The sequence below is a fragment of the Phocoena phocoena genome, chromosome 9 (assembly GCF_963924675.1).
Source record: "Phocoena phocoena chromosome 9, mPhoPho1.1, whole genome shotgun sequence".
NCBI classification, from domain to species: Eukaryota; Metazoa; Chordata; class Mammalia; order Artiodactyla; family Phocoenidae; genus Phocoena; species Phocoena phocoena.
Genome location: NC_089227.1, coordinates 100985281 through 101005315, shown reverse-complemented (window position 1 = coordinate 101005315; position 20035 = coordinate 100985281). Strand labels below are relative to the sequence as shown.

General features: G+C 39.8%; 1 protein-coding gene across 1 annotated transcript in view; it reads left to right on the top strand.

The window, feature by feature from the left end:
* Positions 1–20035, top strand: part of KMT2C (lysine methyltransferase 2C) — a 291349-nt gene that overhangs the window by 248647 nt on the left and 22667 nt on the right. Inside the window, exons 38-43 of the mRNA XM_065883694.1 lie at positions 3609–5431; positions 6533–6644; positions 11253–11331; positions 12900–12963; positions 14733–14965; positions 17647–19359. Coding sequence (XP_065739766.1) covers positions 3609–5431; positions 6533–6644; positions 11253–11331; positions 12900–12963; positions 14733–14965; positions 17647–19359 — 4024 coding nt within the window. The remainder of the gene's footprint in view (positions 1–3608; positions 5432–6532; positions 6645–11252; positions 11332–12899; positions 12964–14732; positions 14966–17646; positions 19360–20035) is intronic.

Here is a 20035-nt window from a genome sequence, read left to right as displayed (position 1 = left end):
CTGCCTCCTTTATCAAAGATAAGGTGACCATATGTGCGTGGGTTCATCCCTGTGCTTTCTATCCTGTTTCATTGATCTATCTTTCTGTTTTTGTGCCAGTACCATACTGTCTTGATTACTGTAGCTTTGTAGTATAGTCTAAAGCCAGGGAGCCTGATTCCTCCAGCTCTGTGTTTCATTCTCAAGATTGCTTTGGCTATTCGGGGTCTTTAGTGTTTCCATACAAATTGTGAAATTTTTTGTTCTAGTTCTGTGAAAAATGCCAGTGGTAGTTTGATAGGGATTGCATTGAATCTGTAGACTGCTTTGGGTGGTGGAGTCACTTTCACAGTGTTGATTCTTCCAATCCAAGAACATGGTATATCTCACCATCTATTTGTATCATTTTTAATTTCTTTCATCAGTGTCTTATAATTTTCTGCATACAGGTCTTTTGTCTCCTTAGGTAGGTTTATTCCTAGATACTTTATTCTTTTTGTTGCAATGGTCAATGAGAGTGTTTTCTTGATTTCACTTTCAGATTTTTCATCATTGGTGTATAGGAATGCCAGAGATTTCTGTGCATTAATTTTGTATCCTGCAACTTTACCAAATTCATTGATTAGCTCTAGTAGTTTTCTGGTAGCATCTTTAGGATTCTCTATGTATAGTATCATGTCATCTACAAACACTGACAGCTTTATTTCTTCTTTTCCAATTTGGATTCCTTTTATTTCCTTTTCTTCTCTGATTGCTGTAGCTAAAACTTCCAAAACTATGTTGAATAAGAGTGGTGGGAGTGGGCAACCTTGTCTTGTTCCTGATCTTAGTGGAAATGCTTTCAGTTTTTCACCATTGAGGACGATGTTGGCTGTGGGTTTGTCATACATGGCCTTTATTATGTTGAGGAAAGTTCCCTCTATGCCTACTTTCTGGAGGGTTTTTATTATAAATGGATGTTGAAAGCTTTCTCTGCATCTATTGAGATGATCATATGGTTTTTCTTCTTCAGTTTGTTAATATGGTGTATCACACTGATTGATTTGTGTATATTGAAGAATCCTTGCATTCCTGGGATAAACCCCACTTGATCATGGTGTATGATCCTTTTAATGTGCTGGTGGATTCTGTTTGCTAGTATTTTGTTGAGGATTTTTGCATCTATGTTCATCAGTGATACTGGCCTGTAGTTTTCTTCCTTTGTGACATCTTTGTCTGATTTTGGTATCAAGGTGATGGTGGCCTCGTAGAATGAGTTTGGGAGTGTTCCTCCCTCTGCTATATTTTGGAAGAGTTTGGGAAGGATAGGTGTTAGCTCTTCTCTAAATGTTTGATAGAATTCGCCTGTGAAGCCATCTGGTCCTGGGCTTTTGTTTGTTGGAAGATTTTTAATCAGAGTTTCAATTTCAGTGCTTGTGATTGGTCTGTTCATATTTTCTATTTCTTCCTGATTCAGTCTTGGCAGGTTGTGCATTTCTAAGAATTTGTCCATTTCTTCCAGGTTGTCCATTTTATTGGCATAGAGTTGCTTGTAGTAATCTCTCATGATCTTTTGTATTTCTGCAGTGTCAGTTGTTACTTCTCCTTTTTCATTTTTAATTCTATTGATTTGAGTCTTCTCCCTTTTTTTCTTGATGAGTCTGGTTAATGGTTTATCAATTTTGTTTATCTTCTCAAAGAATCAGCTTTTAGTTTTATTGATCTTTGCTATCATTTCCTTCATTTCTTTTTCATTTATTTCTGAGCTGATCTTTATGATTTCTTTCCTTCTGCTAACTTTGGGGTTTTTTTGTTCTTCCTTCTCTAATTGCTTTAGGTGCAAGTTTAGGTTGTTTATTCAAGATGTTTCCTGTTTCTTAAGGTGGGCTTGTATTGCTATAAACTTCCCTCTTAGAACTGTTTTTGCTGCATCCCATAGGTTTTGTTTTGGGTCGTCGTGTCTCCGTTGTCATTTGTTTCTAGGTATTTTTTGATTTCTTCAGTGATCACTTCATTATTAAGCAGTGTATTGTTTAGCCTCCATGTGTTTGTATTTTTTACAGATCTTTTCCTGTAATTGATATCTAGTCTCACAGCGTTGTGGTCGGAAAAGATACTTGATACAATTTCAGTTTTCTTAAATTTACCAAGACTTGATTTGTGACCCAAGATATGATCTATCCTGGAGAATGTTCCATGAGCACTTGAGAAGAAAGTGTATTCTGTTGTTTTTGGATGGAATGTCCTATAAATATCAATTAAGTCCATCTTGTTTAATGTCTCATTTAAAGCTTGTGTTTCCTTATTTATTTTCATTTTGGATGATCTGTCCATTGGTGAAAGTGGGGTGTTAAAGTCCCCTACTATGAATGTGTTACTGTCGATTTCCCCTTTTATGGCTGTTAGTGTTTGCCTTATGTATTGAGGTGCTCCTATGTTGGGTGCATAAATATTTACAATTGCTATATCTTCTTCTTGAATCGATCCCTTGATCATTATGTAGTGTCCTTCTTTGTCTCTTCTAATAGTCTTTATTTTAAAGTCTATTTTGTCTGATATGAGAATTGCTACTCCAGCTTTCTTTTGGCTTCCATTTGCATGGAATATCTTTTTCCATCCCCTTACTTTCAGTCTGTATGTGTCTCTAGGTCTGAAGTGGGTCTCTTGTAGACAGCATATATATGGGTCTTGTTTTTGTATCCATTCAGCCAATCTGTGTCTTTTGGTGGGAGCATTTAGTCCATTAACATTTAAGGTAATTATCGATACCTATGTTCCTATTCCCATTTTCTTAATTGTTTGGGGTTTATTATTGTAGGTCTTTTCCTTCTCTTGTGTTTCTTGCCTAGAGACGTTCCTTTAGCATTTGTTGTAAAGCTGGTTTGGTGGTGCTGAACTCTCTCAGCTTTTGCTTGTCTGTAAAGGTTTTAATTTCTCCATCAAACCTGAATGAGATTCTTGCTGGGTAGAGTAATCTTGCTTGCAGGTTTTTCTCTGTTGCTCTGTTTTGTATTTATTTGTAAATTGCCTTTAGTTTTTTCTAGAATGAGGTACAATTTGTATAATTTATTCACTTACTGAATCTTTGCAGATAATGCCTATCATTCTTTGTCTTACTACCCCCGGTCCTCATTCATTTCTAGCAAATAATAGGTTAACCTGTCCAGTTATCATGCCTTTGTCTTCTCATCTGCAGAGGCCTATAAAGTCTCTCTAGTACAATTCATTAGACCTCCTACCTTCATTCATGCATTCCCCCAAATCAGCTTCCTCCATATCATAGCCTCCCTAAATACAGAAAAAAGAAATGGACTCCTTTGCAACTCTAATAGTATATGCTGATTTCTAAGCATCTGATTCCATGTGCTTGGTGGCTTTGCTTTGTCTTTGTCTATGTTATCTGTTAGATCATATGCCTTTAGAGCTCGGATATGGTATTTATTATAGGGTACTTGGCAAATATTTACTTGCATATAGATACTTTATAAGTAGCTGCTAATGGTGATTATTTTCTTTTTGCTACGTCATTGTATTTGGCAACATTAATTTTGTATCTGCGTTTAATCTAAAACTTTTCCTTTTTATCAGCCTAACTCAATTCAGAATAATACTTTATATTGACTATATGCTTTTTTAATGTCTTCTTTTAGATTTGGATTTCCAGGAGGTAGTCACGGTACCTTGTCAAGTCAGGAACGCTTCCTTGTACCTCCTCAACAAATACAAGGATCTGGAGTTCCTCCACAGCTGAGAAGATCTATGTCTGTAGATATGCCCAGGCCTTTAAATAACTCACAAACGAATAATCCAGGTGGACTTCCTCCACATTTTCCACCACAGGGCCCGTCAGTCCAGCAGCACAACATACTGGGCCAAGCGTTCATTGAATTGAGGCACAGGACCCCTGATGGGAGGCCTCGGATGCCCTTCCCTGCTTCTCCTGGCAACCTTATAGAGGCACCTTCTCATCCAAGGCATGGAAACTTCATTCCCCGGCCAGACTTTCCAGGCCCTAGGCACACAGACCCCATGAGACGACCTTCCCAAGGTCTCCCTCATCAGCTGCCTGTGCATCCAAATTTGGAACAAGTGCCACCATCTCAGCAAGAGCAAAGCCACCCTGTCCATTCATCTTCTATGGTCATGAGGTCTCTGAGCCACCCCTTAGGTGGTGAGTTTTCGGAGGCCCCTTTGTCAACATCTACACCAGCTGAAACAACATCTGATAATTTGCAGATAACCACCCAGTCTTCTGGTGGTCTCGAAGAAAAGCTTGATTCTGATGACCCATCTGTCAAAGAACTAGATGTTAAAGACCTCGAGGGGGTTGAAGTCAAAGACTTAGATGATGAAGATCTTGAAAATTTAAATCTCGATACCGAGGATGGCAAGGGAGATGAGTTGGATACTTTAGGTAATTTGGAAACTAATGACCCCAACCTGGATGACCTCTTAAGGTCAGGAGAATTTGATATCATTGCATATACAGATCCAGAACTTGACCTGGGAGATAAGAAAAGCATGTTTAACGAGGAACTGGACCTTAATGTTCCAATTGATGATAAGTTAGATAATCAGTGTGTATCTGTTGAACCCCCAAAAAAGGAGCAAGATGACAAAAGTATGGTTCCTTCTGATAAACATTCTCCTTGGAAAAAATCCACTGTCAGCAGCGAGATTAAAACAGAAGTACTGTCTCCAGATTCTAAAGGGGAAACCAAATGTGAAAGTGAGAAAAGTGACGAGGGTAAAGATACCGTTGACGCTCCCTGCCCACAGGCCCCTGCTCATGCAGATGGGAATGATGGGGAACAAGCTTCTTTGCAGTCCTGTGATGCAGATCTCCTTGAGAAAAGAACTAATCGAGAAACGGCTGGCTCCAACACAGGTGTCCGTGGGTCCACTCAGCTGCCTGCTGAAGGTGTGATAAACTCTTGCAGTATACCTGGATCAACTCCAGTTCTCTCAAGTTTACTTGCTAATGAAAAATCTGATAATTCAGACGTTAGGCCACTGGGGTCTCCACCACCAGCTTTGCCGGCCTCACCGTCCAGTCATGTGTCAAGTTTGCCTCCCCCTCTAATGACACCGCCTGGTCATGCTTTGGATAATACCTTGAATTCTAATGTGACAGTAGTCCCTAGATTAAACCATACTTTCCCTCAGGGTGTGCAGGTGAGTCCAGGATTCATTCAGGGTCAGCCAACAGTGCATCGCAGTTTTGGAACAGGAAAGCCTGTGAATCAGACTGTACCTCTGACAAGTCAGTCTGCTGCCAGTGGCATGTCTGGGCCCCAGCAGCTGATGGTCCCTCAGACGGCCGCCCAGCAGAATAGAGAGAGGCCCCTCCTTCTGGAGGAGCAGCCTCTACTTCTGCAGGACCTTTTGGATCAAGAGAGACAAGAACAGCAACAGCAGAGACAGATGCAAGCCATGATCCGTCAGCGGTCTGAACCGTTCTTCCCTAATATCGGTAGGAATTCCTCGGAGTTTCAGAAATAATTACTGTGGACATGGGGTGGGATGTAGTATGCTTACAAGATTTGTGTATTAAATTACATGTGGACTAGAGCACTGAGGGCTGTATTTCTGTTCCTCCTTCAGCTTTGAAATGAACGTGATTAAGAGTTTTAGATTCCTCCCAGGTACATCAAGAGATTCAAAACTCTGAGTTTCAGACTTTCTCAAGTCTGTCTTTTATGGGATTGTTTAATAGAAATAAATCCTTTTTAGTTCCTGACTTCTAACCATTATTACCATGTATTTTCAGAGTCACTGAAAGGTGAATTTAAAGCAACTCTGCTAGGAGTAAACTTCTTACTGTCCTATTATGCACAGTGAATGCTTGGCATTTTTTTGTTGTTGTTATATGAAGCTCTTTAACTTCCAATAGCTTACTAATTTGGGGAACGCCCCCCGCCCCAATAGAACAGCAATGCAGTAAAAATACCTGAGTGCCTCTAAGAGAAAGAATTAGCAATCAAAGGACACATGTCCAAGGAATGCTTTCTTCTAAACAGTAAAACTGACCTTCTGTCCTTCGTCCATTACCAATTCCGTCATATTGGTCCATTTCTTTTTTATTTATATGCAAAGAGGTCTTTTGTCAGTAGCCTATGTTTCTTGTAAGAAATTGATACATTTTTCTCGTAAAGAGTAATAACCAGTTTAGTGGAATTCCTTAGTATTGGTAATAACTGCAAATTCTCACTCATGATGGAACATGTCTGAAGAAGCAATTCTGCTTGGAATTGTGAAAGTTTGGGTGAAAGGAATTGCATTGCTTTAGATTACTGGTATAACCTCTCACATTTGACAAGCACCTTGTGTTGATTCTTGCAGTGCTAACGTATTAAAAGTGTGGATCACTTAGATGGGGTTAAGTTCAGAATGAGGTTCTTGCCATCTCGTAATTCCTTCCTTACCTGGTATAGGACCTACAAGAGTGGTGATTAAATAATAAGGAATAAGAGTCTGTAAGTTACATAATGTCTGTGATAGTTATGTTACCTTTTAGTGTCACTTGAACCAAATACTATGAAATAAGTAACTTTAAAATATATTTCTCCTTTAGATTTTGATGCAATTACAGATCCTATAATGAAAGCCAAAATGGTGGCCCTTAAAGGCATAAATAAAGTAATGGCACAAAACAATATGGGCATGCCACCGATGGTTATGAACAGGTAGGTGAAGATGTTTCTCATTCTTACTGTGCATCAAGAGGTGCATGCAATTATTACTGGTTACTAGAAGGAGCGTATAGTAACTCAAAACTTGTATTCTAGGAATATGAACAATAACTCTTTCAGTTGGTTGTGATGTCAGCTGAATATGATCAAATGCAAAATGCTGTACAAATGTAAAGGTTAAATTTCCATTCGTTTCAGGGTAAACATAATAAAACATCATAGAATGGTTTGAAAGATTGACTTGATTAAGCAGGAAATCCAAAGTATTGAAGTGTATGCCTGTTTGCATACCTTTAGAATAGTTAATACTACCCAGAAGCTGCATGGGACAGAGTTGCTTCATCCTGAATAGGTGAGGATGAGAGGATAAGCAGGAAAACAGAAAGTAAACTGTTCTGTGCTGAGAACAAAAGGTAGTTTATTTCAGCCTGGGACTATTTTTTATTCCATCATAGGACATTTGAAAGTTAGCATTTGGAAACTTTATAAGCCTTTTCACTATTAGCAGAAAAAATGGAAAATTATACATTAGAGAAGATTATGAGTTATTTGAGTATCTGGATTTCTGAAATTAGGTATTTACACCCCCTAAGGGGTATTAAATAACCACAGGTAGTGTTTCTTAAGTTTTGCTCATGGACCATCATCAGAATTATGTGGTAGTTTTTTTTTAAAAATGCAGGTTCATTTACTTAACCACAAACCTACTGAATCAGAATATCTGGAGATGGTGCTTGTATGTCTGTAGTTTTAGTGAGCACCATGGGCAATTCTTATGCATATTGCTGTTTGAGAACCTCTTTCAATAGAGTAGGCATAGAGCCTCAATTTAGCTTAATTATCTTGTTGAATGTGGATGATTATGGAATTGAATATGAAATCTACATGAATTTATGATAAACATGATCTTTCAAATAAATTGGGAATCCTTAAAGGTGCTTTGTTGAGATACTTTGGAAATGGTTAAGAAGCATTTTTTTTGTTTTTTAAATTAATTTATTTATTTTTGGCTGCGTCAGGTCTTTGTTGCTGCGCACGGGCTTTCTCTAGTTGCGATGAGTGGGGGCTGCTCTTCGTTGCGGTGCGCAGGCTTCTCATTGCAGTGGCTTCTCTTGTTGCGGAGCACGGGCTCTAGGCACGCGGGCTCAATAGTTGTGGCTCACGGGCCCTAGAGCGCAGGCTCAGTAGTTGTGGCGCACGGGCTTAGCTGCTCTGCAGCATGTGGGATCTTCCCAGACCAGGGATGGAACCCGTGTCCCCTGCATTGGCAGTTGGATTCTTAACCACTGCACCACCAGGGAATTCCAAGAAGCATTGTTGAGATCAAAGAAGAGATTGTAGTTTCTAATGATTTTCATTATTTTATTATTTTTTCAAAATACGTTTGATGTGTTTCTTAGTCTGTTGCAGCTGTTGACCTTAGCGATGTTCAAATTGACCATTCTTGGCAGTGAGAGCTTATTCTAGAAGGCTCCTCAGTTTTTTAAAAAAAATTATTATTTATTTTTGGCTGCATTGGGTCTTTGTTGCTGCACACGGGCTTTCTCTAGCTGTGGCAAGCGGGGGCTACTCTTGGTTGCAGTGCACGGGCTTCTCATTGCGGTGGCTTCTCTTGTTGCAGAGCACAGGCTCTAGGCGTGCGGGCTTCAGTATTTGTGGCTTGTGGGCTCTAGAGCGCAGACTCAGTAGTTGTGGCACACAGGCTTAGTTGCTCCGCGGCATGTGAGATCTTCCTGGACCAGGGCTTGAACCTGTGTCCCGTGCACTGGCAGGTGGATTCTCAACCACTGCACCAGCAGGGAAGTCCTGATTTTCATTATTGCACAGTGTGTATTAACACTATTTCTGTGTCACAGGGCTTCTTAACTTTTTTATGTCTTGAACTTTTTTGACATCCCACTGAAGCCTGAACTCCTCAGAATATTTTAATGCAAAACTAAAAACATTGGTTTTACAGAGGAAATCAATTATATTTGAAATATAGTTAACTTAAATATAAAAGTTACAGCATATGGTGCTTCTCTAATGCATTAATAAATTTGGCAGTAAGTCTGATAACTACCATAATTTCAAAATAGTGATGAACTTAAATGACCTATTAGGTATGTGCAACAACTTTTGCTATGAAAATAGTGCGAGTTCTATTGGTGCAAAGTCACAGTACTGCTGATAATATTGTAGTTTGCTGAGCATAGTCAAAATAGGAGGAAATGCTAAATTTAATTCTGTACGTACTTTAAAATATGGACCTGAGAATCAGAACCCCTGCGCCTTCAGCATCATGTGTATATCACTCAGGTACACTGATCTGTTAGTCGTCAGGTGTGTTGTTAGCCCTTCTGCTGAGCACTTCGAAGAAGTAGAGGTGATGGTCCTTCCTTCAAGTGGTGTCATAAGTTGACTGAGGGTGATAGCCAGTGAGTGCTTTTGGGATTATGAGATTATTCCACACCAGGGCTGTAGTGGAGCCAGGGGGTAACAGATGAATCAAAAAGCTGAGTAAAAAAATTAAAAAGCATATGTTCCAAATTACGATAGTACTCAGATATTAAGGTACAGTGTTTGATAAATAATTTGCAAAATATAATCTTGTTATGTTGATGCATTTGGTAATTCTAGGGGCAGTGTTTTCATCAAAGCAGTAATGTTTCTGTGAAGTATTTAATTAGAGTAAGTAACGTTTTGCCAGATATTTTGAACCATATAGACTTTCTCTTGGTCAGTGACCAGGTTTTGGTTTGCTTTAACATTTTGATATAAAAATGTATGAAACTTTTTTCTTTTTAATTAATTAATTTTTTTCACATCTTTATTGGAGTATAAATGCTTTATTTACAGTGTTGTATTAGTTTCTGCTGTACAGCAGAGTGAATCAGCCATATGCATACATATATCCCCATATGCCCTCCCTCTTGAGCCTCCCTCCCACCCTCCCTATCCCACCCCTCCAGGTGGTCACAAAGCACCGAGCTGATCTCCCTGTGCTGTGCAGCAGCTTCCCACTAGCCATCCATTTTTAAAAATGTATGAAGTCAGAATGGCCGTCATCAAAAAATCTAGAATCAATAAATGCTGGAGAGGGAGTGGAGAAAAGGGAACACTCTTGCACTGCTGGTGGGAATGTAAATTGATACAGCCACTATGGAGAACAGTATGGAGGTTCCTTAAAAAACTAAAAATAGAACTACCATACGACCCAGCAATCCCACTACTCAGGCATATACCCTGAGAAAACCATAATTCAAAAAGAGTCATGTACCAAAATGTTCATTTCAGCTCTATTTACAGTAGCCAGGACATGGAAGCAACCTAAGTGTCCATCAACAGATGAATGGATAAAGAAGATGTGGCACATATATGCAATGAAATATTACTCAGCTATAAAAAGAAATGAAATTGAGTTATTTGTAGTGAGGTGGATGGACCTAGAGTCTGTCATACAGAGTGAAGTCAGTCAGAAAGAGAAAAACAAATACCGTATGCTAACACATATATATGGAATCTAAGAAAAAAAAAGGTCATGAAGAACCTAGGGGTAAGACGGGAATAAAGACACAGACCTACTAGAGAATGGACTTGAGGATATGGGGGGGAGAAGGGTAAGCTGTGACAAAGCGAGAGAGAGGCATGGACATATATACGCTACCAAACGTAAGGTAGATAGCTAGTGGGAAGCAGCAGCATAGCGCAGGGAGATCAGCTCGGTGCTTTGTGACCACCTAGAGGGGTGGGATAGGGAGGGTGAGAGGGAGGGAGATGCAAGAGGGAAGAGATATGGGAACATATGTATATGTATAACTGATTCACTTTGTTATAAAGCAGAAACTAACACACCATTGTAAAGCAATTATACTCCAATAAAGATGTTTAAAAAAATGTATGAAACTTCTGAATTAAGATACATCTTTTGTTTTAGGATGCAAAAAGTTTTTGTAAGCTACCAAGTTTTGTTTTTTTTTTGTTTTTTTTGTTTTTTGTTTTTTTCTTTTTGCGGGCCTCTCACTGTTGTGGCCTCTCCCGTTGCGGAGCACAGGCTCCGGACGCGCAGGCTTAGTGGCCATGGCTCACGGGCCCAGCCGCTCCGCAGCATGTGGGATCTTCCCGGACCGGGGCATGAACCCGTGTCCCCTGCATCGGCAGGCGGACTCTCAACCACTGTGCCACCAGGGAAGCCCCCAACTATTTTTAAATAAAGATTGGAATAAATAGTTTTAGTACATAAATTCTAAGAAAATTGTCTTCATTATATTTTTCATCTAAAAGGCTTGAGTTAATTTTAAGGTATAATGAGACATATAACAGCGTGGAACCTCTGGAACAGCCTCATTGACATCGCTGCCCCACTCATCACTGTGGGGAAAGTTACTTAATCTCTCTGAATCTTCCTTTTCATCAAAACTAAAATGAGGGTAGTAAGAATCCACACTTCACAGAATTGTGTAGTGAGGTTGGGACACAAAAAACAGGGCTTTAGTAAATGTTTTTGATGAGGAAGACACTGCCATTACTCTTCCTTCCCTGGAAGAGAAAATTGTTGAGCACTTACAAATAATGTTAGTTCCAGATGCTTCTCGTTTGATGCTTAGTACTTCCTTTTCACAGGTTCCCCTTTATGGGCCAGTCGGTGACTGGAACACAGACTGGTGATGGCCAGACTCTCCTTCCACAGGCAGTTACTCAGGTACTGCTGCTTGTAACTAGTCACTTAAGAATGCACGTTTTCCTGTGTCTCTCGCTATTCTTTATGGTGAGGCCTCTTCCAAAAATAGTAGAAGTCCTAGAACACTGCCAGGATGTACCAATATTATCAGCTCAGCAGAAATAAAGACATTTTATTATTTTTTAAGGGAAAGGCAGAGTTTAAAAATTGACAATTTCTGAAAAGGATCTACATTTTTAAGGGTAGAAGGTCACTTGGAGGGAAGCCAAATGCTTAGGGTTTGGGGGTTTGCTTTTATTTACTTTCAACCCCACAGAGATATTTTCATGTCCTGCATTTTAGAATTCATTCATTACATTTAAATGTAAAACTGCTATAAAATGTAGAAAATAAGGATTATAATCATTTTATTTAGATACAGATAGTCATGTTCTACAGTTTATTCCTTGGAATAATTTAGTTTTTGAAATATTTACTGTTCACAATAATCAGCTTTAAAAAGTGTAAATATTTAAATATTTAGTGTCAAGCAATATCCAGGAAAGTAGAACTGCTCATTTCATATTGTGTTTTCTTCTTTTTTTTTTCTCAAGTATCTGCCAGGGTGGGGGGAAGAGAGAGAGAAGCTGCCTATTTTCTTTATGTCTTTCTGGCGCTTTCTTTTTCACCCTGCCAGTTAACGCTTCAGGTTTATTATGCTGATAGTTATATTCTTTTGATTAAAAAAGAGAGACCATCTGACACAATGGAAAAGCATAGGCTTCATAGCTGAGTTTTAAAATAATCTGAGTTCCACTATGAGTTTATTGTGCAACTTTGGGCAAAATTTTAAACTTCTGATTCCTGATCTGTTAAATGTTACACCACCTGCTTTGCAGTATTATATGGTTTACATGTAGTGTATTCTGGGTGCTGGTATCATTTTTAGTCATTACCTTATATACAGCTCATACCTAACAGAATTTGTGACAACTCAGTAAAGGCTTTTTCAAAGTTAATTCTGTTTATCAGGCTGTTGCCAGGGAATTGTGAGAGGATAACTATTTGGTCTCCCTGGAAGATATAAGACATTTAATGAGAAAATAAGAGTAACATTTTTAATTAGTATATATTTGTTTTATTATTTGTGTCTGTTAGAGATGTTGGTTTTTGTTCATAAATAACTTTGTGTTGTGGAGTGGAATTTAGTAAATCTGGAACCCATGTTTCAGTCTTAGTTGCAGAAGAAACCAGGTAGATTTCATCAAAAAGTGGGGTTTTACATGGATCTTTAGCTAAGTATAATACTAACACTATTTGATTTGCCCTACTATTATATTTCTGATGAATAACCCCTTCAAACATATTTGTTTTTCAACTGAAATCTAGCAAATATAGCAGTTCAGAGATAGTTTAAAATGTTCAGAAATTAGGTTGTCACCATAAAATTAATTCTACTTTTTATCAAAATGAAAGTTTTAAAGATGTCATAAGAAATTAAAGTTCTTTTCCCTTTCCATTTCTTTTTTTCTATTTCATTTTTTAAAAGTTTTTTTTCCCCTTGAACTGAAATGTGGAATAAACCTATTTGTAAATTTTACTTATTTTAGGATGGCAGTATAACACATCAGATTTCTAGGCCTAATCCTCCAAATTTTGGTCCAGGCTTTGTCAGTAAGTATAAATCTAATTAGTTACCTGTTCTCTGGGGATTGCTTGTTTGCACTATATTTTGTGTTCTTTTAAAATCTTGGAGTTAGTTTAGGTATGTTATTTTAAGTCGAAGTGCCCTCATCTTTTATTAAACATCACTGCCCTATCCGGCATCTTTTCCTCAAGGCATGTATTTCATTCCTTTTTTTCCGTGCATGAATAATTATGGTTAGAGATAAATATTTTAATACAGAAAGATCATCTTCCCCGTTCTCTTCAGTGTTGCTGCTATTTTTTGTATGTAGATTGGGCACTTTACAATCTGTAGAATTAAACCACTTCTTTTCTAATGACTGTCTGCCTAAGTGACAAGGACACTAAATGGGAACAACAAAGGGAAAGATAAGCTGGGTTAGCAGCATGGTGTGAAGTCAGGGATGCAGGATGCCATTGATCCTTTCTAGTTACTTTCAGGGGTCCCAAGGTGGTTCAGGATAGCGTTTAAAGTTCTCCCCAAACTGAACCTTTCTGAAATCTTCAGACTGTTTAGCTAACTTTTTTTTCACCATTATTTTTCATTTTGCTCACCTCTGCTCTCCTGGTTCCAGAAACCAGAAAGGCTTTCCTTGCGGTAGGTCTCATTCTACCAGAAGCAGAACTTCTGAAATCTTGTGAAAAAGCCTGTTCTGAAAAATGCCCTTCAAATTTGGTAGACTAGATTTCAAGTTCATACATGTACTGGAACTTCTGGGTTTAAGAACAAACCCAAAGTCTGACCTTTTGAAATTACCCCTGCACTAATTATTATAATTTGCATACATATTCGCATTAAAAACAAGTAAACAACTGTAACCAACTGGCTTTTTCTGGCTTTATTGCGCCCATTGGCTTTGGTTGGATTCTTATTGTATGACAATATTCTGTTATCATTGATGTAATTTTTCAGCTAATGTCCTTCTTGGAATTGTATTTATTTATTTCTTTGTCTTAAAGTGAGTCAAAAAGGTATATTCTGAATTTCACAACCATAAGGTGACTTTTTTTTTTTTTTGAACTTGGCATCAGTGAAGTAAAGTGCCCTTAAAGAATTAAGAAGGAATATTGCTACAAGATGAAGAGATACAACTATTTGGGGAGATATTAATGACAGTCATACAAGTAGAGAAGATTTTACTTGATTAATGGCTTAATTATAGACATATAAATGACGAAATTCATAAAAATTACCAATGTTTTTAACTTACGGATTTCCTCTATAAAACAGACTTCATTTTGGTCCTTTCTAAAGCTTTCTAGGTTCCCTCCCTCATAGTTTAGGACATACTTTCACCATTTAGAAATAGGGGAAACCCATAAACTTAGGGAAATTAGCATGGGAAATGATACCTAATCCATGCTCTGGACCTTAATAGGTTATGTCTTACTTTGTCTCTTCAAAATCTGTAAAGTTGAATTAATCAAAAACAAATATAGTTCGATATATAGTTTGGCTTATGGGTTAGAGAATTTGATAGTTTAGTAGATAAATAGTGTTCCATTAGATAAGTCTTTGGCTTTTCAAAGATTGGGTTTATAATATTTATATTAGCCTGTGTCCTAAAACATGCATTCTTTGGTTTTCTTAAATATTTTTCTAAAATCTTATACTTTATATAGTTATTTACTATTATGTTTTCAAAATATCTATTACAAGGTCATGATGAAAATGTTTCCTTACAAAATGGATTTGTGTAACTTATATTGGACTCTTTAGAAAATTAACACAGGTGAATTTTAACTTTTTTCCTCAGATGATTCACAACGTAAACAGTATGAAGAGTGGCTTCAGGAGACCCAACAGCTTCTTCAGATGCAGCAGAAATATCTTGAAGAACAAATCGGTGCACACAGGAAATCCAAAAAGGCCCTTTCAGCTAAACAACGTACCGCCAAGAAAGCTGGGCGTGAGTTTCCAGAAGAGGATGCAGAGCAGCTCAAGCACGTCACTGAACAGCAAAGCATGGTTCAGAAGCAGCTAGAACAGGTAACAAACAGGTTTGCAAGACAGAAGCAGTTGTTAATGCATAGAATGTTTTGGTCTGTCATTGATGAATTGTAAAGGATTTCGATTGGTGTTAAATGGCACACAGAAGTGCACTGTCAAAGTGACAGCTCTGAGACCTCTTACTAACTGAAGAAATAACCCCTGTCCTTGCCCCAGAGTCGTGGTCACACAGCACGTACTTTGAGTAAGCGCCACTGATGAGAGAAGTTCTCATAATCCTGACCTAGAAGAACTGTTTTCATACTGGTATAGCTAATACAGCTGGGGAAATTCAGTTACATTCCCTGTTCTGAGAAATCACTGTGCAGAGTCTTAGCTTTCCTGAGGACAGCTCATGGGGAGATCCTAGGCTTTCTACTTGGAGTTGACCTTTGCTTTGCCATGTCCTTTGGTTCCTTAGTTTCTAATGGAATTTCAGATAGAGCATTTGAATCATTCTGGTGGGGTTTTTCTTGTTTTTTTTTTCCCCATAGTATGTTTTTATTAGTATTCCTTCTCAATATCATTTTGGTCTTAAAGTACATTGGTGTATCTTATGTAAAGGACTCATTCCTGAAAAATGAGATCATTTTGCTGTTACTTTCCATTATGAGCCTGATGTTTCTGAAAATGCACATACTGAAATATCAGTTATACTCAAGAAGAAGTAAAATTTTAAATTTTTATTTAGTGTTCAAAATGTTTTAAGTGGCCACTCCTAGGTACTCAATGAATTAAAAACTTAGGTTCACACACAAACCTGTACACAAATATTGACTGCATCTCTAACACACTCACCAAAAACTGGGAACCCCTGGACTGTCCTTCAGTATCTTGACTGTGGTGATGGCCACACTAATCTCTACCCATGTTAAAGTTCATAGAATTGTACACCAAAAAAGGTCAATCTTGCTTTTGATTGTCAATTTAAATCTTACTCCCAATGTTAATAGTGGAAAGGGAGGAATTCAGAGCAGATTGAATCAGTAAAAATCACAGAAGCGCTTTCTGTGTAGTGAACACAGTTACATGCCCTGTCTTACCTGACGTTCTCTATAACCTTATGAACAAGGTAGTATTATCACCATGTTACACATGAGGAATCTGCTGAGTCATTGTGGAGGTAGGTGACATAACTGATCATTGGAGTAGGGATTTCAACTGTGGCGTTTCATCTCCAAGCTATAGCTCCCACAGTAATGTCCCAACAACACGCTGATTACAGTATGATTTCCATTGTTTAAAACCAGGACTATTCCGGAATGAGAGGTTTCCTTTCTCTTTAAATTTACTTTCTGGGGCTGTGTTTATTTCAAGTAAAAATGCTTTTAAGGATTTCTTTATAACTTATTTTTAGCCTTTTTATTGCCTTCTGCTATTTTTATATAAATTTTTTATGACGAGGGCCTAGCTTTTTTGCATATCCATGGATCAAATCCTGTTTAGAAGGTAATACTATACTAGGGAAATAGGACGCATCATCTGCTACAACACAGTCGCCTGCAGTCCAGTGTAATCTTATTAAGGTAAGCAATTCATGACGGCGTTTTTAAGAGAATTTAAATGTCACGGCAAAGGCATGGAGCACCGCATTCTGTATTCCACTTAGTGTTCTGGTGCTTTATGTATGTTCATACTCATTCGCCAGTCCGATGGTAATTCCTCCGTTCTAGCTAGTAAGCCAGTCAGGAAAGAGAAGAAAAGAAGTAGGAGTTGCCACAGCTACGGGAAAAGAGACCAGAACCATTATGTGCAGAGAATATGCTAGTCTGCCTGGGAAACTGTTGAAAATAAGTTGAAAACCTATCAGAGCTGGCTCGGTGTGCTAGTACAGTACACAAAAATTGAGTGATTTTGGAGGGTATGTACATCATCTTGCACCCCTTTCTCCCAGCTCCCTAAGTGAGGTGGTGTGTCCTTAGGACACAGGTTGTATCTTCATTGAGATTGGTCTGTAGCGTCTGCCCATGGGGGTACAAAGGCTTTTGGGGATTAATTAACTGACACAAGTCAGTCATTATATTAGGAGCCTCTTAGGAACTGTTCAAAACGTTACCTCAGAGCTTTTACATATTTCAGAAATTATAATTTGAATATGTTACCCATTAAATTCAAGGAGTTTTATTACCAATCTAGTCTTTTTAACCTGGAGGGGAGGGTGTGGTATATGTACAGGTAATTCATCTTGTCTTAACATGTTGTGCACTTTTGTATACTTAAGAAATGAAATCTTAACACGTTTAAATGGTTAAAGTTTGAGTTAAATCTCACAGTTAGTCTAACCTTATATATTAATGTAACTTCTGAAGAAGTTAACAATTAGCTGATTCCTGTGTAGCCTTTGTTTTATTTTTATATGTAGTTTAGTTTATGACTCAGAGAAAGATTTTCTTAAATATTTATTTCAGAAAAATGTTTTTCAAATTTGTTTTTGGTATTTCATATTTAGAAACATGCTATTATTGAAAAGCTTGGCAGTTTTAGTTGATCAGTCCTTCCTTTCTTTTTTTTTTTTTTTTTTTTTCCCCCTTGGCGATTTTTGCCATTGCCTAAGCAAGATATTTTTGCCTCTGCCGGATATAACTGCGTTCTCTATAACCTCCACCATAATCGTCAGCCAGTGTTTTTATTTGACACCCGTAGCACATATAAACGAGTAAGATTTAATTTTGCTCTTCCAGATTCGTAAACAACAGAAAGAGCACGCCGAGTTGATTGAAGATTACCGGATCAAGCAGCAGCAGCAGTGCGCCATGGCCCCGCCCGCCGTGATGCCAGGCGTCCAGCCCCCGCTGCCCCTGGTGCCAGGTGCCGCCCCGCCCCCCATGAGCCAGCCCAGCTTCCCCATGGCACCACTGCAGCTACAGCACCAGCAGCACACCGCGGTCATTCCCGGCCACACGAGCCCTGCGGGAACGCCCAGTTTGCCCAGTTTCCCTGGGTGGCAGCCTCCCGGTGCTCCTTCCCGCCCCGCCCTCAACCCTCCTAGGATTCAGCCTCCAGTGGCCCAGTTACCAATAAAAACTTGCCCCCCAGCCCCAGGGGCAGTGTCAAATGCAAATCCACAGAGTGGACCGCCACCACGGGTGGAATTCGATGACAATAACCCCTTTAGTGAAAGTTTTCAAGAACGGGAACGTAAGGAACGTTTACGAGAACAGCAGGAGAGACAACGAATCCAGCTCATGCAAGAAGTAGATAGACAGAGAGCTTTGCAGCAGAGGGTGGAAATGGAGCAGCACGGCATGATGGGCTCAGAACTAAGCAGCAGGACACCTGTGTCCCAGATTCCATTCTACGCTTCTGACCTGCCTTGTGATTTTACGCAACCTCCAAGACCCCTTCCGCAGCCTCCGCAGCAGCAACAGCAAGCGGGCCCGGTTTTACAGCAGCAGAACCTACAGCAAGGGTCTATTAATTCACCGCCCACCCCGACTTTCATGCAAACCAGTGAGCGAAGGCACATGGGACCTCCCTCGTTCGTTCCTGACTCACCGTCAATTCCTGGTGGAAGCCCAAATTTCCATTCTGTGAAGCCGGTACATGGAGGTGTTCCTGGGGCCAGCTTCCAGCAATCCCCGGTGAGGCCTCCTTTTACACCCGCTTTACCTGCGGCACCTCCAGTGGCTAATAGCAGTCTTCCCTGTGGCCAAGACCCGGCTGTAAGCCGTGGACAGAGTTACCCAGGATCAGCCCCGTCTCTCATTCAGCTGTATTCTGACATAATCCCGGAAGAGAAAGGGAAAAAGAAGAGAACAAGAAAGAAGAAGAAAGACGACGATGCGGAATCTACCAAGGCACCTTCTACTCCCCACTCGGATGTAACTGCTCCACCAACCCCGGGTGTCTCGGAAGCTGCCTCTGCTCCCGCAGTGAACACACCCGGCGAGCTCCCTCAGCAAGGAGAACCTGAGGCGGCGGAACCGGGCGGCCTATCGCCTCCTGACCCGGCAGCGGGCCCGCTGCGCGCAGAGCCAGAGAACGAACTGCCCAGCGGTGACTTCGCACGAGGGACCCCAGGTCAGCAGACCTGTGCGAGTGCAGAGGTGGATAAGCGCCCCCTCGACGCGCCTGCCCCCGCTGGGGAGATGAAACTGGAGTCAGCTGAGCCGGAGCGGCGCCCTGGCCCAGATGGACCTGAACTGGAGGAGCGCCCTGGGGATCGGGCCAAAGAAAGGGCTGTGGCCGGCGCTGCCTGCCCGGGGCAGAGTCCTCCCCGACCTGCCGGTGCTCCTGCTGCCAAAGGAGATTCAGGCAATGAGCTTCTGAAGCACCTGCTGAAAAATAAAAAGGCATCTTCCCTTTTAAATCAAAAACCGGAAGGGAGTTTTTGTTCAGAAGACGACGGTACGAAGGATAACAAACTGGTGGAGAGGCAGAACCCAGCCGACGTGGTAAGTGTGGCTCAGGAGAACAACTTGCTTTTTTCCCCTTTTATTTTAAAGTATGGTTACAACAGATTAGTGCCAACTGCTGTATTGATTTCAGCGCTATCTTTTATAACCTTTTTACTCTGGAGTAAAAAACCGCAGACCTCATGTTTTGGTTTATACCTATAAACTATATCAAGTAATAATTTGTTTACTGTATCTTTCAAAAATCAGAGAGCTGTAGGGTCATGCGTTTCATACGTAACATATTCCTGTCAGCTGATTATCGCCACATTGAGTTGATCTAACTAAAACAAAGAAGTAAACATCTACACGTCCTAATTGCAGATAGAGTGCAGTTTCCATTAACCTCTTTGAAATACAGAAAATAGCTCACGCACCCTGTTAATACCCTTGGGGACTCTCAGGAATAACCCATATTGGGAATCTATTCTGTTGCAAAGTATTAATACTTTATAGAAACAGTTTTACAGGTAGATGCTATTTTATCTTTGTCGTTTTCCATGTGTCGATATTTTGCCCTTTTTAAGTGTTAGACTTTTTTTTTTTTCCGGCTGCGTTGGGTCTTCGCTGCTGCACGCGGGCTTTCTCTAGTTGCAGCGAGCGGGGGCCACTCTTCGTTGCAGTGCGCGGGCCTCTCCTGTTGCGGAGCATGGGCTCTAGGCGCACAGGCTTCAAT